This window comes from Poecilia mexicana, unplaced genomic scaffold (genome assembly GCF_051168715.1).
Source record: "Poecilia mexicana isolate PSO_F unplaced genomic scaffold, ASM5116871v1 scaffold_18, whole genome shotgun sequence".
Classification (NCBI taxonomy): Eukaryota; Metazoa; Chordata; class Actinopteri; order Cyprinodontiformes; family Poeciliidae; genus Poecilia; species Poecilia mexicana.
The window spans coordinates 25071356-25091267 of NW_028263387.1; the positions used below are offsets into that span (position 1 = coordinate 25071356).

The window sequence follows — 19912 nt, forward strand, 5'->3', positions numbered from 1 at the left end:
AGTTTAGTGTTTCAGCACCATGGACAGCTCAACAGGGGGTCTCATGATGCTTTTAATACGGCTGGGAAATTAGAGCGTCGATAAGAGAAAAAATAATAAATCAATAGAATTCGTTAAAAAAAACTCGCAGTGAAGAAATCATTAATATAATAAAAATAACACCAACAACTCCTTTAAAATCAATTAATTGTAGATATTGTGAATAAACTGCCGTAAAGTTGATCATTTATTGATTTATTTGCTAATAAAAAATATATTTCTGTCTTTAATTTAAACATGAACTCAAGATTTTGAATTCATGTGATGCCTTTTTTTTTTTTTTTTTTTTTTTTAACCTATTAATCGTTTAGTTTTCAATCCCAGTCTGTAAAAGAGAATAATCTGAACTCCCATTTCCTCTGAATAATCCAACCTGGAAGCAGGCAGAGGGCCTCTGCTGCCACCATGCGGTGGTTTTTAACATCGCACCTCCAGCCGTGCTTCATTAGTATGTTTTACAAATAAAAAAGGTGTTTAAAAACACGATTCTGTTTACTTCAGCGCAATTATTTGATCTACTTAGATAAAATAAATAAATAAAATACTATAGAATAACAAAGTAATAAAACATAAACAGTGAAACACACACACACACACACACGCACACACACACACACACACACACACACACACACACCCCCCCCCCCCACACACACACACACACACACACACACATATATATAACTGATACTTATCGATAGATATAACTTATACAAAATAGAAATAAATCTCCGCTATGAGGGAATTCCTTTCAAATTAAATGTTAAATGTTTTGATATTTTAGGTAGTTTTGGGGTTTAAATATTTACCAGAATTTCATTTGTTTCTGTTTGTTGCTCTTTTAAATGTACAAAATATGTTTGTACTGACAATGAATAGAATAGAAACATCTTTTATTGACCTTCAGAGGGGAAATCCAGGCAACACTTTGCTATTGTTGTTTTGTTTATCAAAGTTAAATTGTGGTTTACTATTACATTCGGGAAAATCTTTACAAAAATAGCAAATATGTGTTTCATTGTTACTTATTTTTAAAATAAATTTATTTTGTCTTTTATTATTATTGATACAGATGTTTTATACGGCAGAAAACATCGGTTCCGTTTTTTCTTGTATTCATATCTGTACCGGATCTACATCCATTATGAATGCTGTACTTCCTTTCTTCCACCACCAGAGGGCGGAACTTCCCATCATTCTCAGCGAGGAGTTCACTTAACACTTCCTCTCTTCTCCTGTGTAACAAAAACTCCTCCCTAAAGGTGAAAATATATTACAGATTTCAAAAGAAAATAAAAATGGGAGTCCACGGATAATATAGGAAATAGCGCCCCCTTCATTTTCGGAGTGCAATGGTCCCATTTCCAAATAGGGTATGAGATCTCTGTTTGCTGCAGCGAGGTTCTTCTCATCAGTTCTCGTTTCCAGCTTCCTGTTCTTTATTCTGCCACCATTTTGTTCCTGCTAGTTCATCATGTTTCCATAAAGCAGCCACAGAGGACTGGAGCTGAAAGGTTCTGGTTCTGGTTCAGTAACCGGGCCTGGTGTCTGCATTAACAAATTGATTTAATCCTTTCTCTGCTGCTGCTTTTGCTGAATGATTGAAGTTAGCCACTACTTTGTGTTGATGGTTGATCTCAGGGATCAGTAAAGCCAAACAGAACTGGACCAGACCTTGGTTCTGGTCTGGGAATGCCTCCGGATTCCCTAGAGGAGCTGGGGTTATGGTTGGATGGTTGGATGATGAATGGATGATGGATGGATGATGGATACTCTTGTGTCACTCCGTTAGCTGCTAACCTTGCTTGGTGTTTTATGAGCAGCAGTCAGACCTGAAGCTGCCTCAGGCAGCCATGTTGCTGTCACCTGGCCAGGTGAGCTGTGACGGTGAACTGACCTGAACCTTGTCATCCAGTCAGACGTTACCTGGACTTCTAATCCGGCTCCACCCAGGTGCTGATGCTCCTCCTCAGTTCCTCCTGTAAGGTGGAGGAGCCTTCAAGGCCCAAACAGAACGACTGTGTGTGCTTCCTTGTAATGCTGTTACCATGGCAACAGCATCTTTCAGGTTCACCAACAGGAAGTTCTCTCAGGTCTGCCCTCCCATGCTGCGTCCCGGCCCCCCAAATAGTCGTCTGTCTGGTCTGCTTTCCGTTGCTTTGATTGGGCGCCTTGGTGCTGAACTCGTTGACCTCCAGCTCGGCCTCCTGGCCTTTAGACTCTTTCAGCCGACCTCAGGCAGGTCGGGTCCGGCTCTAACTTGGAAACTCTGGATTCTGGAAACATTTTGGAGGTTGATGCAGTCAGAGGTCTGCAGTCCTCCAGATTCCTGCAGCTTTTAGATCCATCTCTGCTCCAGCGCAGCTGAATGAACTGACCGTTACCCGACCTGACTGCTGAAGAGACGATTCAGTCACCTGAACTGGTCAGAACGGGACGATACAGGACGGAATAGGACTACCCTGTCCACCTGTCTGGTCAGGAAGTCGTCATGATGGTGTCCAGAGGAACAGGAAGTCCAGAGGTCGATCCTGAAGTCACTCTCAGAGTAGCTCTGAACCCGCCTGGTTCTGGAGGGACCCAGTTCTGACCCAGAGCAGGAGGAAGGTACTGACAACCCAGCCTGGTTCTGATGGTGCTACCCAACAAGTTCAGCAGAGGTCCAGTTCTGCAGCTGGAGGTTCTGTCTGTTCATCCATAATAGACCTTTGTTGGTTTATTATGGATCAGATGTGCTGCCGGGTCGGTTCCGGATTAATCTTTAGCTAAATGGATCTCTAATGGAACAAAAAGAAAAGGTTCTGGAGGAACCACGGACTGGGTCGATCAGAGAGCTAGACTTCCTGTCAACGATTAATGTTACGGATCAGAACCCGGCCAGTGCCTGCATGGAGACAGATGATTGGATGTCTCAGAGGTTGGACCTTGGTGGTCCAGAGAGACGGAGAGGACATGTCCAGAAAACAAACACAACCTGGACAGACGAGTTTCAGCAGAAACGGCCGATACAGGACACAGAAACACATCACTGCCCTTATACGGCTCTTCTGGGGGCGTGGTCACGTCATCAGGGGGCGTGGTCACGTGGACATGGTTTTTATATGGAGTCTGGAGGCTGCCTCATTCACTGCTGTTTCCTGGAGTCTGTCTGACCCTGCGTCTCTGATTCTGCGTCTCTGATCCTGCGTCTCTGATCCTCTGTCTCTCGGTTCTCTACGCTCCAGTTCTGATTCTGGACCAACAGGATGGGCAAACTGCAGGTAAGACACAAAGCAGTACCAGCAGCTCAGAACCGGTCCAGAACCAGAACGGCTCAGTCATTAGGCTCAGTGAAGAGAGCTGCAGGTCTGCAGCCTTCAGCTGCCTGTGAGGTCCAGACTCTAGTCCAGGACAGGTGGACAAGAGGACAGGTGGACAGGTGGACAAGTGAACAGGTGAACAGGAGGAGAGGTGGACAAGAGGACAGGTGGACATTAGGACAGGTGGGCAGCAGGACAGGTGGACAGGAAGACAGGTGGAGGTCTGGACATTAGGTTCGTTCTTTTTCGTCTAGTTCTGCTGATCTCGTGACAAGTCAGAGGGGGCGGGGCTTCTCCAGGTATGCAGGTAACTGCCTCTGGTTGCTAGGCAACGGAAAACACTGCAGAGGCTCTAAAGGTTACAGATGAAAACAAAGAGAGAGTCCGACTTACAGGCTGGTTCCGGTTCTCACAGTTCTAGTTCTGATCGGTTCTGATTGGTTCTGGTTCTGTTTCCAGGTTGGTGTGGTTCTGCTAATGATGTTGGACCTGAGTTCTGCTCAGTTACAGAGACCGACCTGTCCGCGATGTCAGGAAGGTAAAGCACAGATGATGATGATGATGATGATGATGATGATGATGATGATGATGATGATGACGCAGTGTTCTGGTTCTGGTTCTGACCTGTAGGTTACTATGTGACCAGGAACTGCACGACCCGGGACGGAATTGGATACGCAACCAAATGTTCTCCCTGCACCGACTGTTCAGGTGAGATCAGCTGCTGCTGACCCATTGGTCCTGGCTCTGGTCCTGGTTCTGGTGCTGATCCTGCTAATAGTACTGGTCCTGAAAATGCTCATGGTTCTGGTCCTGGTTCTGACTTGGTTCTGTCTCCATGTGTCCTCCAGAGTCTCTCCAGCAGACCATGGTTCCGTGTTCTGCCTACACCGACTCTGTTTGCATGAACAGAACCACACCGGAACCAGCACCGGCCCAGATGGCGGGTAAGATCAGTGTTGTCAGGAAGGGGCTGACTGATCACCTCTGACCTGCTGTAACCTCTGACCTCCTGCTTGTCATGTCCTCAGGTTCTCCTGCCTCCCTCTGGATCGGGCTCGGTGTTGCGTAAGTATCGCTCATATTAGCGGTTCTGAAACCGTCCGGTTCTGGTCCATTAGCAGCTCACACCCAGCAGCTATGTGATCATCAAGCTTCAATCTCACAACCTGGATCAGTGGATCAGAACCAGAACTTAAGAGCAGAACTTGGCATTGACACTAACCCTGGCTCTGGTTCTGGTTCTGGTTTGGTTCAGGATTATTTCAACCAATCAGGTTGAAATAATCCTGATGATTCAGTTCTGTTCTCTGCCATGCTGATCCATCCAGATGTTCTGGATCAGAACACACCAGCTTGATTCTTATTGGCTGCATCGGTCTGGCTTCTGATTGGCTGGGTCTGTGGGGGTTGCCATGTTGGGGTTGCCATGTTGCTAACGGCTCCTCTGCCTGCAGGTGTTCATCATTGCTTGTGGTCGTTCTCCTCTTGGTTCTGGTCTTCACCTGGACGACCTGCAGGACCAAGGACTTTGTGAAGCTCCTCCCCCTGAACACCAGCTCACCTGAGCAGAAGGCCCCGCCCCCTCACCAGGCCGTTCCAGTCTGACCAGAACAACAAACAACAAAGTTCCTCTCAGCTCAGACGCTGCTGCAGCAACCTGCTGTGGCCCCGCCCCCTCAGAGCCCAGGTGTGGCTGTAGGTAGGGTCAGGTAGAGTTAGGACAGGGTTAGGTTAGGGTTAGCCAGGTACGTGTCAGGTTAGCCAATCAGAAGTCACAACAGCTGTGACATCACTTCCTGTGGCGGTCAGGCGTGCTTTGAGGACAGATCAGATGTGTTACTCTTCTGGCTCTGACCCGGTTGGGCCCGGTCTGCGACCCAGAGAGAGTTCTAGGGTCCAGACCAAACAGGAAGTGGCGACTGAAACAGGAAGTGGTCACAAACAGGAAGGGAACCTTCACAGGACATCATCACAGGATGACATCATCACTTCATTACAGGATGACATCATCACAGGGTAGATAGATAGATAGATAGATAGATAGATAGATAGATAGATAGATAGATAGATAGATAGATAGATAGATAGATAGATAGATAGATAGATAGATAGATAGATAGATAGATAGATAGATCAGGCTTGGTAGAAAGTCTCCTACAGAGCACCTGAATCTGGCTGGTTCTGGTTCTGGTTCCTCAGCATCCTGAAGAACCCGAGTGAACCTCTTCCTCTCCGGGCTGGTAGGAGGTCAAAGGTCAAACTGGGATTACCTGTTTTACATGTTGAGTCTATGTCATCAGTGTAGATGACCTTTGACCCTGTTAGCCTCAGGCTGGAGGTTCAGTTCATGTTAATCAGTAACAGCAGTTATTCCTGATGGGGTCAAAGGTCAACATCCAGCTGTAAACACAGTTAGTTGAACATTTAATCCTCGTTAACTTTCAACAAACAGGAAAAGTTTTTTTATGGTAAAAGTAACCATAAAAGTAAAAGTAATCTGATTACTTTAGTTTGACGTTAAAGTATTTGAGAGAAAGGAAAAGAGCAGGATGTGAAACGTTTATAAACGTAAAAATAATAAGTTCATAGAGCAGCAGATGCTGTGGAGCCTACATTTCCCATGATGCACCTGCAGCATCAGGCTGAGGAGGAACTAGAGAAAGACAGATCCTGACCCATTTCCTGTTGGGGAGCTGTAACCATGGTAACGCCAGTCAGCTGTGCAGGCTGGACGTTTGGATAATGATGGTGGTGATGGTCAGGGTTTACTGGGTTTACTGGTTCTGTTCTGGAACCCAGTTCTTGTCCTGAGAAAGTGAGAACATAAACCATGTCATATTTATTATGTATTTATGGTTTTATTTTACTGTTTTATTTAATATTTCATTGTTTTTATTTATTGTGATCAAACATTTGAATGAACTGAAGAACTGATTTGCTGAGAAACTGAAGCCACGCCCACTCTGTCCTGGATCTGCTCTCCGATTGGCTTAACGTGTCACATGACCAGAACCATCCAGCAGAACCAATTTCATTTGTAAAACTGTAGTAATTATTTTTATTGTTGATAAAATGTTGTTGAATGTTTCTGATCAATAAAAACATTAAAAGTTTCATTTTCCCTTGTTTTCTTTATCAAATCAAGTAAATTAAAGTTTCATCAAAATAGTCTGAAGTATTCAGACAGAAACTGAAACATCTTTACAGATTTATCCTGGTTTTCTGTTTAAAACTATTATAAATCTAAAATAATCTAACCAAATCAAGGTGTTGGAGTGGCCTAGTCAAAGTCTAATGCTGCAGCCTGAAAGAGTCTCAAAAACTCTGACGGAGTTGACAAAAAGCCAAACTACCTCAATTTATATGACGTTATTCTGAAGGAGGCCATATTGTAGCTCATCAGGTCCATGAAATCTTTACAACATACCAAAATTAAGCTTTTATTTCACAAAACTTCATTAAAATTTTGCAAATTGTCAGTTATGGTGTTGACACATCATGGTTGTGACAAATAACTTAGGAATAAAACAAATAACTTAGGAATAAAACAGAAGAAAAAAACTAAAGAATAACATAAGCTAACCAGAGCTAACTAGCACTGTTAGCAAAGGAAGATAAAGGAAGTCGTCATGGGGTCCTCAGAAGTTCTGGTGTTCCCCAATAATGCCTGATTTTTTTTTTTACATTCTTTTCTCAACAGTGTTGACAAAACTTGGGACAAATTAAAAATTATTTTTAATTCAATTTATTGATACTTTTATAATTATTTATTTAAATATTTATACTTAATTGTATAAATTAAGTATACAATTTATAGAAATACTATATACTTTTATAATTTTAGTATAATTTTAGTATAATTTTAGTATTTCTTTAATTGCTTTAAACTATTATAATGTATTGAGTTCTGCTCCAGGACAAGGGATTTTACAGGCACCATCCACCAACTACAGTGTTTAAAATAAAAAATATTCAGCAAACACCAGGAAATTATACATTGTTGTGCTCACATGACCCAGGTTGGTTTAGTCAGATATTTGAAAAAATAATATTTTGTGTATATTTTATTTAAATTTTGGGTTTTATCCTTAGGACCCGTTTTGTCCCTGATAAACAAATTTATTTATCATAACTCAAACTGTTGGGATGTAAAAACGTTTCCACAGGCATGAACAGAAAAAACTGCAAAAACATTCTCAGTCAGAAATAATAGGAACCAAAATAAATCTTAAATGTTAGAGAAGAGCAGCTCCACGACCAGAACCAGCTGGAGTTTGTTGTGAAAATAAATTTAAAATAAGCTAGTTTTAAAACTTAACATGTCTTGATTCAAATGGCCTAATTGTGGTTTTGAAATTAGTAATGTATTCTGGCCTATTGACCTTTATTTTACCTGTAGTTCCAGCAGATGGTTTGCTAGGATCGTTTGAACTGCCTTTTGTCTGTGGGAAAACAATACAGTGGAAGTTGTAGCTTTTCACACTCATCTGTGAAAGGCCGTGAACACGGCAGGGGTTTCTGGCTTCAGATAGAGGGTCAGAGATAGCTCCTGGTTGGAGGAGCAAAGATACGCCTTATTTGAATAAATTAAATACAAGAGGATAAAACTTTCTACACAGAAGTAACAGATTAGATTTGCTCTTGCAACTCTCCAAAGATGTCTTTGCTTTTCTTTCTTTCCTTCTTTTCCAAGTCTGTCAGGTAAATGAATGTATGTCTCCGTTGTTCTGCAGTTTCTGGTGTAAGTTTATTAAACTCTGTAATTCTGTGACGTCAACACGCATTGCTGTTGTTTTCCTTGTGGCTACACGTGGCCCACCGAGAGGACCTGGGATCCAGAGGAAGAGAGAGCCAAACTTTTTCCAAAGTTAACCAATTTAGAATTTCTTCCTTGACAAGTTCCTCAAGGCTCCATCCTGGGACTCCTCCAGCTAACAACATGTAGCTAACAGCATGTAGCAGCATTCAGAACCAGAACCAAACCTGGAGAAGCAGCATTCAGCTTCTATTAACCACAGATCTGGAACAAACTTCTAGTAAACTGCTTAACAGCTGAAACACTGAGCTCCTTTAATCCAGACAAACCCAGCTGGTTTTGACCCAGAATAACCAGATCATCATAAAATCTGGTCTGGATTTCAACCCGTCTCTGTTTTTCTCTCTGCAATGAAACGTTTTGTTGGTGGTTTGAACTTTGACTCTCATGGTTTTTATGTGAGGCTCGTTGAGCAGCTGGTTTTTATGTGAGGCTCGTTGAGCAGCTGATAAACGGCCTCACTGAGGGATAATCAGCCCAGAACAACGATATTCAGTGTTAATCTGAGTTAACCTGAGCTAACCTGAGTCAATCTGAGTTAACCTGTTAACCTGACTTATTGTCCCTCATTCCGGTTGTCAAGTCGGTCTCCAGACTCACAACAGATCCAGAAACAACAGCAACCTGCAGCAGCAGGGGGCGGGGCCAGGCACACCTTACCAGGTTACCATGGAGACAAACAGGCAGTAACATGAGCCGTTGCCGTGGTAACAGTGTTGTTTTTATTTTTACTGTTTGATCAATGTCTAATCAAAAACCTGAGATCCAGTTTTATTCTGACCCGATACCAGCTCTGGTTTCAGCGGGCAGCACCTCACCTGTTGCTCCAGTCCTGGTCTGGTTCCTGGACTCTGGACCAGAACCGACTGAATGGACAGGAGGAGGGCCTCCGGTGGGCTCTGCTGCAGGGGGACATGCCCACTGGTCTGGGTCTGGTTCTGATCAGGTTCTACAGTCTGCTGCAGCAGATCCTTCCTGTCATCTCCATCTAAATCTTTAATGAGTTAAAACATTTAATTTTGGTTTGGGATCAATAAATTATTCTGCAAAAATGTTCTATTTAATTGGACCTGATCAGAACCTGCAGACTGATTCTGCCCTCACTCCGGTTCCTTGAAGAGAAACAAATGAAGCAAAACCAGCTTTGATGCTTCAAGAAAAGTAATAATAATAATTTATGGAATAAACAAAACTAATTATTTTATGTTTATTTGCCTTATTAATTCTGATAATTAACAGAAATACGTGTAGATTCGTTTACTGCATCAGTAATGAAAAACCACTATAAAAATGTTTAAAACCTGCTTAAAGGTTTAAAATGTGACGTTAATCTGCCAAATGAGCCAGATTACTGAATATGAATGTTATGTTAACTGTCGTGCTAACTTATTTTTGTTAAACAGTGCCATCTAGTGGACATACTTGGTAGTTATTAAAAAGCAGTAGAAGTGCAGCACAGTTGCCACCACATGGCACTTCCTGCCCGCTAAACATCTGTGTTATAAGTTGAATTAACCACATGTAGAATAGTTAGATACCTTCATTTGTAGAGAAATTATGTACTTTTATGTTGTAGTAAACTCAGCCTGTTGCTAAGCTACCTAAAACCACCAGTTATTTTGACATTGTTACTGCAGCAGTGATACTTATATGTATTAATTTGTTTATCCTGTTACAGTTTCACAGATAATTGATGTCAGTAAATTCTGTTATCTATGAGTCTGTGGAGTTTCTGTATTTATTATGTTCAGCTGTTTGGATAGTTGGTATCATTTGCCTGGCCAGGTCGGGATACAAATTTAGTTAAATCTGTAAAACAAGTCGAGATAAATGCAGGCTGGATTATTGAGGATGAGTTGAGTCAGTTCTCCATCAGAACTGGAGGTTCTGCTGGGTCCAATTTAACTCACAGAACCAAATAGTTACAGGTTGGCTGCAGAAGATCAAAGCTAAAAGAAAAACCCAAACATAAATCACTGAAATATTTTATATTTTATTTTATTAACATCAGCAACAAATAGTTAAATAAATAAAGACCCTGAAATAATACAAAGATTTTTCTGACTTAAAATCTCAGAAATTGAACATTTATTATCAAGTTGAACCAGTAAAACATTCAAAGAGGTCGGAAATATAAAGTCAGCCGTTGACATTCAATGAAAACATCTGCTGGTTTTTTATGTTTCAGCTTGAGGCGTGGCTCTGACGCCGGACATATCTGAGGTGTCGCAGCTTCAGCCGCTGCTCAGTTCAGTTATTTTATCAGATTTAACACTGAAAATGTTTTCACACCCTGAACTTTCACACAGAGAAACACAAACAGGTTCAGGGTCCTAAACAAAACCTGATGTTACATTTAAAAATTTATTTATTCCCTTTAATAACTTTATTCGTTTCTTTAAAGATTTTATTCACAGTAATAATAAACAACTTAAACTCCACGGTCTTTACATCTGCTTGCTGCTTTTTCTGTTTCTTTTAACAATACAATGAATCTCAGATGATTGGAGAACCTGATCATGTCCCTTCAAATGAGGCTCCAGATGGAGACGCAGTGATGATGAGGTCGACCTGCAGGCCTGATCTGCTGACCTCTACAGGAAGGAAGTTCCTGCCATCGGCATCAACACATGGCCGACTTGTGACAGAGTGGATGACCAAACTGGTGATCAGCAGGTTGTTGATTGTGTAAGACAGGAAGTACTGAGGCCTTGCAAAATAATAAAAGGAGCTAATATTAAAATAAAATGTTTAGTACATTTCTCATAATCTCTGCAGCTAAAATATGAGGCTCCATTAAAGGAAAACAGGATTTCTAAGAGTTGACATTTTATTGCCAAGAGGAATCGTAAATAATCAACCAAAGGCAAATGGTTTGATTTTTTTCTAAGTTTTGTCTTTTACAGTTTCCTAATCTGATGTTTGGTGCATAAAAAGGTGCTTAAAGCTGCAGAATGTAACTTTTAACAAGAATATTTATATATATTTTTTACATATTTGTTAAAAGTGTCACCATGTCATGAAAGTACAAGACAGATAATCATTGAAAACATCGGCTTCCTCCTCCCTGAGCTACTATTGCTGTCTGAAGAAATGCACCAGAAACAACCAATCAGAGTCAGGAGGCGGGTCTTAACGCTGTCAGTCAACCTTATGTACTCGCTACTAAATGTGCTAATGGCAGAGAAACAACTTCCTGCTACAGAAAAACCATTTATCCAATGTCAGCGATGGTCATGCTAACTAGCATTAGCATGCACTATGAGATAAGTATGTATTTCCACAGAGTAGCAGAAAGCAAGAAGGGTGATTGACAGCGCTAAGACCCGCCTCCTGGTAATGATTGGTTGTTTATAATTAGCACTGGGAGAAAGCAGGGGAGCTTTTTTCTTTTTTTCAGATTACATGTTTTATAGCACATAGTGACAGATTAAAAAATATGTAAAAAATATTTTTATAAAAGTTACAGACTGCAGGTTTAATAGGAGGAAGTCTGTGTTGTGAAAAAAAGAGGGAATTTGTTTACATTTGATATTTAAAGTGTCCTGTGATGACGTGTCCCCGGTTCTCATTACAAGTGACGATAACAGGAGTTTGTAAGTTTCATTGAGAAAATAAACAATTCTCAGAAGGAATTTGATTCACTTTCTGTATTTGTTGCCATTTTCTAATGACACAAAGGGAAACTAGACTCAGACAAATGATGAAGAAGGAAAAAACAATTAGGCAAAGATGGAATCTAACCCAACCTGAAACAGGAACAAAAAAACTCCAAATTAGTTAACAGTAAACATTCAGGTCCACAAGTGGTTCTGAAACGTTCTGGTTCCCACAGACTCACCGTTCCTGCTGGTTTCCTCCTGTGGCGTCAGAGTGATGAGGTTTCTGTGAGAAACCGTCTCTGTTGTCGTCGTTGAAACAAAGTTTGGATCTGAAACAGCAACAATAACAGGACTGATGAGAAAAAGTCCAACAGATCCGGATCAGAACCTGCAGTTTGGACCCGTTCCTCACCAACAACAAGCAGAAGTTCTGCTTCTACCCCGAGGCGTGGGATGAAGCATCGGAACCTGCCCTGGTCCTGCAGGCTGACGTTCCTGATGGTCAGAGACACGTCTCCTCGCCTCAGGCCGTCCTGGGACAGAGACGTCCTCTGGATGTACGTGTCCATCATCATGTCTCGGTCCGTCTTCCTGAAGCGGTACACGAACACGTACTCCACACGCTTCTGAGGGCCGGTCGGCCTCAGGTCCGGTCGGGACCACTCCACCGTCTTCCCCACGGCGTCCAACTCAGGTTCCACCCGACACGGGAGGATGACATCATCTCCAGGAGCAGCTACGATTGGCTGAGAGGAACCAATCAGATGGAGGCCACCTGGAGACGCAGGGAAGATTTTATTAGGTTTCATAAATATGATCATGAAACTAAAGTAAAACCCTGAATCTTCTCAGCGTTTTGGGTGACAAACTTCCCCAAGAGGGGAAAACCCCACAGACAGAAACCCAATCCATCTGTGGAGGGTCGGGTTTCCACCAGGTTTCCTCCGGGAAGTTTGTAACATAAGCAGCTGTTTGGGAAATCTGCCAGAATGTCACATTTATCACTTCACCCAAACGAAAGCAAACGAGTGGAAAAAGAAAGTATTACTGTGATCGCCATCGAGGATGTCAGGAATCGTTAAGCTCTATTTGCTCTCACCTGAATCAACAACTGGTGATTTTAACTATTTTATCATTTAAGTTATTGAATTAATTCTGTTCTCCATTAGCTTCTCCCTAATTTGGAGCAAATTAGGGAGAACTGTTTTCTATTCATCTAGCTTTTATTAATTAAGAAAATAATTGTTTTTTTTTATTTAAATTTTTGGAAAAGCTGGATTTTTTTCATAAAGCAAACAGAGGTTCATTATTTCCAAAGAAGGAGGATGAATTTTCCTTCCAGACGATCAATGAGTCAGTTAAGTTTCTCCTCAGTGGATCCAGAGACGATTTCAGGAGGATTTGTTTGCTTCTGGATTCCTGATTTAGTCTTTAATATTATGAGACCAAACTGATCAGCATATTACCTCGAACAAGAGTCCAGGAAAAGCAGAAGGTAGAAATCCACAATGAAAACTTCAACATCCCAACTGGAGACATGAGCCAAAGCCAAACTGGGCAGTTTGTCCAATAAGTACAGGCCAGAGTTTCTCCTTCTCAGTCAAGGTCATGACAGGAAGCCGTGGCATTCGTAGTCTTGAAAAAAGCTTTTGTGATGAAACACTGAAATATTGTAGACAAGAGAAACAGTTAAAACTGCATCCATGTCTCTATGATTCAATACTAACAGCAAAGGGAGATTTGACGTTTTTCAGCAGATGCTCCACAGCAGCTGGGAAAAAATTAGTCATCAACTTATCTGCCCAAGTGTTTGTAAGCTGATACGTTTGCTATTTTTGCCTTCTAAGGTCCAAAAGCTATTTTATGCGTGAGAAAAATGCAAGAGATTTTACAAAACTCATCAGTCAGAGTAAAAACATCAACAACTTCAATAAAGAAAAAAAAGAAAAGGTAACACTTTATTTGAAGGGGGGTGAATAAGACCGTCATAAACATGACATAACACCTGTCATGAACATGAATAAGCCTTCATGAATATTTATGACTGTTGTCATAAAGCGTCATTCGGTAAATTATGACACTTTTAATACAAAGTTGACATTATTCAAAAATGTCTTTGTTATGATAACTTGACATTAACCAAGAAATCATCACTGATATAAATTTGTTATAAATGTTTTACTGATTGCACTTTAAAAATTAGGTAACTTTATGTTATTAAAGGTAAAGTTTAAACAGTAATGATTTATTGGTTAATGTCAAGTTGTCATAACAAAGACATTTTGAATAATGTCAACTTCGTATTAAAAGCATCATAATTTACCGAATGACGCTTTATGACAACAGTCATAAATATTCATGAAGGCTTATTGATGTTCATGACAGGTGTTATGACATGTTTATGACAGTGTTATGACAGTCTTATTCAACCCCCTTTAAATAAAGTTACCAAAGAGAACACTAAATGTGTCTAAGGTTTTATAAAGTACCTATGTGTTTTCCCGACAGGTATTCCCCAATACTTTGTTTATTTTGCTCTGTAAAGTACCTAAAAGCATAAACATAGTAAAAGTAAAACCGCTGAAATCAAATTAAAATGACTGTTTTTGAACAATGAAACAAATATTAATATTTAACATGAGAACTTAAATATGAGATAGAATTTTGTCATAATTTAAATCACCGTTTATTGGAACCAAACTTAAAGCTCTATAGAAATGTGGTTAAGAGTTACACATCAGCTTTTAATGGAAACTGCTGATTCACTGTTGGATAAAACTGTAAAATCCTATTAATGTGAAAAACACAAGAGCTATGAAAGTATAAAAACACATAATCCTAAATTCAGCTACACGTAAAAACAAATTTAAACTTTTTTTCTAAACTCAGTCTTCTCAACTTGACGTTTATCACCGCAGAAACAGTTTATTATTATTATTATAATTTTTATAATTATTGAGCTCAGACTGAGCAGCAGCAGAAACTCACCGTGAACCGGAGTCCAGCTCAGACAGAAGGTAACAATCCACGATGAAAACATCAGAGACCGGGAACATGTTCAGACTAGACAGGATGAAGCCACAGCTGAGTCAGGTAGACAACTCATCCTCGTACGTCCCCTGAAATTACGTAACCGTGAGTCATCATTCACTGTAACCAAGTCACAGAAAACACCAACCGTTTAAAGCAAGAAACGTTAAAACCCATTTTAAAGTTTTTTTCTTTTTGTTTTAAAGCTATAATCCTTTAGAGATTAAAAGATTATCTTTAGTTAAAGAGGTTGAAAGTTGAAGCTGTAAGTTTATAAGTTAAATATTTTTAATACCGGTTCAGTCATATTGATCTCTCTGGGTGGATTTTCTCAGTCATGCCGAGGGCAAAAGAATGAAACACAATTTATTACACAAAAACATTTTTATTAAGAGAAAAATATCCAGGTGGGTTATAAAAATAAGTGTCAATAAAACAATTTAATGAATATTTTTCTACATTTTGTATAATGAAACAATCCTGTGAAGTTAAATTCAGCAGAGGCAGGTGAAACACAAGCATGAATCATTAATAAAGAATAAACAAAACAGCACTAAAATATAACTATATGAAACCATTTACATTTTTCCCTAATTTTTCACATGAACAAAAATGTGTAATAAAAATGTTTAACTAACTAGCGCCCCCATGTGGGTAATGAAAGAACTTTTTAAAAAATGTTTTCCTCTTGACATGAAAGTCTTTAATGTTGATATTAGACAGAGGAAGTTATTAGCTGCTCTTGACAGTTGACACTTAACATTTTTTTTATTCTTTCAAAGAACTTCAAGTGTTAAGCAATTAAATATTCTTCAGAATTAAAAACCTGAACAGAAGCTCAACTTTCTGTTTGTTCTTTTCTCTAAATAAGCATCACTTTCTGGTAAAATGAAACATTCATTAAGTAAAATATATAAAGCATCTAATGCACAGCTGATCTCAGACCTGCTTATGTGAATGTTTAAGGCACATTAATACAGATAGGGAAAACTATCCCACGGTTTAAATAGTCGACTAAAGTAAAAAAATAAATAATAATTATCACAACAGGTAGCGGAGTCAGGGCTTTCATAAAAAGAGCTTATTGTTAAGTTTAACAGATTTTTGTTTAATAATAATTCAAATGAGGTAAAGATGTCGACGTTTTGTCCTGATCTATTTCATCCTGAGGTTGAACAAAATCTGAAGCGCTTCAAGAAGACTTCTAGAATTTTTGATCGGTTCTCGTTTCGTCTCCAGACGTAAATCTGTTGGAGTCCTCTTCATGTAGGTAAATCTAGGCGGTGTTAGCGAGCATTGATCTGAAGGTTTGGGAGATTCCTGCAGCGTCAAATGAAGAAACTGCAGGAAAACCAGGAAGAAGAAGAATTGAGGAAGAGATGAGCAGAAGAGCAGCAGTTTGTCTGGTATCAGATTCAGAGTTTCTATAAAACCTAAGAGAAGCAAAGAAAACATTACAAATTAAAACGTGATGAAGAAAAACCACATGAATGTGGTCCAGTTATTATTTTTAACTTACTTGTTTTTGTTGAACTTTTTAAAGCAGAAGATAGAAATTGAACTCAGGCAAACAATGCAGAGGAAAAGAAGAAGCGGCAAACAGAGCAGCAGCCTGGAGCGACGATCTGAAATGAAAGTAATATAAGTAATAAAACAGAACATTCAGGTCCACAAGTGGTTCTGAAACGTTCTGGTTCCCACAGACTCACCGTTCCTGCTGGTTTCCTCCTGTGGCATCGGAGTGATGAGGTTTCTGTGACGAACCGTCTCTGTTGTCGTCGTTGAAACAAAGTTTGGATCTGAAACAGCAACAATAACAGGACTGATGAGAAAAAGTCCAACAGATCCGGATCAGAACCTGCAGTTTGGACCCGTTCCTCACCAACAACAAGCAGAAGTTCTGCTTCTATCCCGAGGCGTGGGATGAAGCATCGGAACCTGCCCTGGTCCTGCAGGCTGACGTTCCTGATGGTCAGAGACACGTCTCCTCGCCTCAGGCCGTCCTGGGACAGAGACGTCCTCTGGATGTACGTGTCCATCATCATGTCTCGGTCCGTCTTCCTGAAGCGGTACACGAACACGTACTCCACACGCTTCTGAGGGCCGGTCGGCCTCAGGTCCGGTCGGGACCACTCCACCGTCTTCCCTACGGCGTCCCACTCAGGATCCACCCGACACGGGAGGATGACATCATCTCCAGGAGCAGCTACGATTGGCTGAGAGGAACCAATCAGATGGAGGCCACCTGGAGACACGGGGAAGATCTATTGTTGCCATTTGAAAAAATACAAATGATGCTTTAAACTTTTCACAATTTATGAGCGTCAATTTCTACACATTTTTGGTGAATTTTATCAAGAAGTGGAAGCAAAACAATAAGTGGTTTTCTGAACAGTGTGGAGTGATTTTTTGTAAATAACCTTGAGTTAAGTTATTTATCACTTTCGGGTAATTTAATTAGTTTTATTTATGATTAACTTCCGGTTTGATGCTTTTATTTTGTAGCGACATTTTCTGATTTGTGTGTTTTCGAACAGCGATTTAACAACAAAAGTGAAGAATTTATAAAGGAGTTCAAATGTCTCATTATAGCTCTTACGATTAAACAAAAGATTTATTGCAATTAAACCTTAATGTTCATCTATAAAGCCTCATCCTTCATTCGGTGGGTTACGCTACATTTTTTAATTCACGTAAAGTCAGAAAGACAGTCGATGGAGTGATGCTATGCTAACCTGCTTCTTCTTTTGTAAAACAAAAAACCCAAACAACACGTTGTTGCCATGGTTACACATCATAGCAACTGTCCAAAAGCAAACGAGTAAACGCAAAAATTAGCTGCACATGCAACAATTTGACCACAAAATTACGAACAAAAGTCGAGAAAAAGACCAAATCAAAACCATGTAGCAACTCAGATTGATACAGAATCGTTTCTGAAATGTTTTACTTTACTGATTTTTTAAAATGTTTTTACCGTTTAAAACAAAGCTAAATATACTCACCAGACTGCTCAGACTTTTAACAGTAAAAATCTCCAAGTTAATTAGTCTGTTCTGCCTCATCATTTCAACAGCTGGGTTTACTTATCTTAAAGTCAAACAAACGTTTATCACTCGTTAAAGATGAACTAATGTGTTTATTCTAATAAATATTCTTTCACATTTTAGGACTCGTACGTTTCAGTTGAGTTCTCAGCTAATTAATTAATATTTACCGAAGGAAAATATTTACTCGCCGTTGTTAGTCTGAGCGAGTCTGAGCTCAGTTTAGACAGACAGTGAAGTTAAACAGCGGTTTACCTTGAACATGAGTCCAGGACAGAGACAGGCAGAAGGTGGAGGTCCAGAACCCGTGGAGAGACTTCCAGGAACCCACTCTAGGCATGTCCTTCTTCTTCTACTCTGTGTTTACTGTTGCTGCAGCCGTTAACGTCTGACGTTATAACGTATCCAATGGCTCCGCCCATAGACATGAATACGTATTGATGTCTATGGCTCCGCCCATAGAAAAAACAAACAGAACGACTGTTGCCATAGTAACTTGCTGAAGGCATAAGCGCTTCTTCTTTCTAATGGATGAAAATTAAAGATATAATCATGGAAACTAAACTTTTCAAATTAGATCAATCAGCTCAACAACATGAAATATTCTTATTTCTTCTGTATATTATGTGTAGAGTAGTTGTTGTGAAGAGTTAAAACTGCATATATATATATATATATATATATATATATATATATATATATATATATATATATATATATATATTCCCTTTTTCTTTTAATTAGAAGCTAGATTGCAATATTGCAGTAGTAAAAGAAAGAGGTTAATTAATTACAGAATAATACAGCTGTAAAGTTGTAATATTTTGTTAATAAATTCTCAGACTTGATTATAAATTATATCAGTGATCATTCCTTGTGTGAGGAGTTTCCTCTTTCTGCTGGTGGTCTCAATTCATTCATGAGAAACTGAGTTTGACTGATGACTCCAGAGATACTGGGGTTGGTGGCCGATTCAACCAAAGAATTTTAAATAAATTATTAAGTACAATTATTAATAATTATATATGCCAAACCTACTTGCGAATTCTGATTCTGGTGCAACACCCGTTTAAGTTGTTTTCCTTTCTGCAGTACCTAGAAGTGGACACTAGGTGTCACTGTTCTTCTGTGTCCCATGATTCAAAGCTGTGCGTCATGGATCACGTGCTGTAAACTTGTCCCGACATGCACATAGACATAATATAAGGTTATATTATATTATATTTATACTATTCTTATATTATGTCTATGGACATGCATCTATAATGAACTTTCTGACACATAAACACATTTCTGCATCATCTGCCAGAGACTTCAGCCATGTTGGAAGATTTTAGATTTACTTTCAGAGCCAGAAATCAGATTTGAACAGTTTAATCTCTAATAACTAGATGTCAGTAATCTACTCCATTGTAATTTCCATATTTCATTTGTACATTCTTGAATCTTGTAGATGTTTGCATTGATTTATAAAGAGTAGCAATGCACTGATCGGTTGTTCAGAGATAAAAATTGGTCAATTTTCCCACTGATCGTTATTGACAGGTTTATATTAAAATTAATGGGCTGGTCACCATAAAGAGATTATAGAAAAGTGGAAAATCTACCAGGAAATGCTTTATGCAATCTGATCAATCAACCAATCAATCAAATTTGATTTGTATAGCACATTTCAGCAGCAAGGCATTTCAAGGTGCTTTACATAATTAAAGAAAAAATAAAAACAGCATGTGATATTGAATAAACCGTAAGAAAGAGAATAGATTTTGAAAAAAAGAAAAAGATTAAAAAAGACAAAAACATACTTTTGTTACAGAATTTAAGCGCCTGTCGTCGCCGGACTCCTCCGTCGATTAACACCGGTATTATCCAGGCCCTGTCGCCTGACAGGATGAATGTTTTCATACAGAAAGTTAAAGTAGATATTAAAATAAATTGGAGCGTTTTACTGAATTTACTAACAAAATAACTGAAAAATTAGGAAAACAATAAATCTAAATCATTTTTATGATGTTATTAACAATTCACACTTAAGTTTATTTGTGGTTACACATTCAGACTAAAATCATAACAGTA

General features: G+C 39.5%; 2 protein-coding genes and 1 long non-coding RNA gene across 5 annotated transcripts; 1 reads left to right on the forward strand and 2 right to left on the reverse strand.

Annotated features, from left to right (window-relative positions):
- Positions 1-3948: 3948 nt before the first annotated feature.
- On the forward strand, positions 3949-6457 carry LOC148154320 (uncharacterized). The gene is made up of 4 exons (XR_015766185.1): positions 3949-4049; positions 4190-4285; positions 4370-4406; positions 4796-6457. It is a non-coding gene; the product is annotated as an uncharacterized LOC148154320 (long non-coding RNA).
- Positions 6458-10130: 3673 nt separating this feature from the next.
- On the reverse strand, positions 10131-14852 carry LOC106911119 (myelin-oligodendrocyte glycoprotein-like). Of its 2 annotated transcripts, XM_088016233.1 has the most exons (6): positions 14748-14837; positions 13226-13421; positions 12172-12534; positions 11999-12088; positions 11803-11906; positions 10131-10867 (listed from the first exon to the last, which is right to left on the reverse strand). In XM_088016233.1, exons 2-6 carry the CDS (start codon positions 13296-13298, stop codon positions 10781-10783), a joined length of 717 nt encoding a protein of 238 aa, XP_087872359.1. In that variant the 5' UTR covers positions 13299-13421; positions 14748-14837; the 3' UTR covers positions 10131-10780. The 2 variants fall into 2 exon arrangements, with proteins under 2 accessions (XP_087872359.1, XP_087872360.1); XM_088016234.1 differs by lacking the exon at positions 13226-13421 and having other exon boundaries at positions 14748-14852.
- A 302-nt stretch (positions 14853-15154) lies between these two features.
- Positions 15155-18204, reverse strand: LOC148154321 (myelin-oligodendrocyte glycoprotein-like). 2 transcript variants are annotated; one of them, XM_088016225.1, is made up of 5 exons: positions 18092-18204; positions 16672-17034; positions 16499-16588; positions 16309-16414; positions 15155-16130 (listed from the first exon to the last, which is right to left on the reverse strand). In XM_088016225.1, the coding sequence occupies exons 1-5, from the start codon at positions 18174-18176 to the stop codon at positions 16118-16120; spliced, it is 657 nt and encodes a 218-aa protein (XP_087872351.1). In that variant the 5' UTR covers positions 18177-18204; the 3' UTR covers positions 15155-16117. The 2 variants fall into 2 exon arrangements, with proteins under 2 accessions (XP_087872351.1, XP_087872350.1); XM_088016224.1 differs by having other exon boundaries at positions 15155-16222.
- Positions 18205-19912: the final 1708 nt, after the last annotated feature.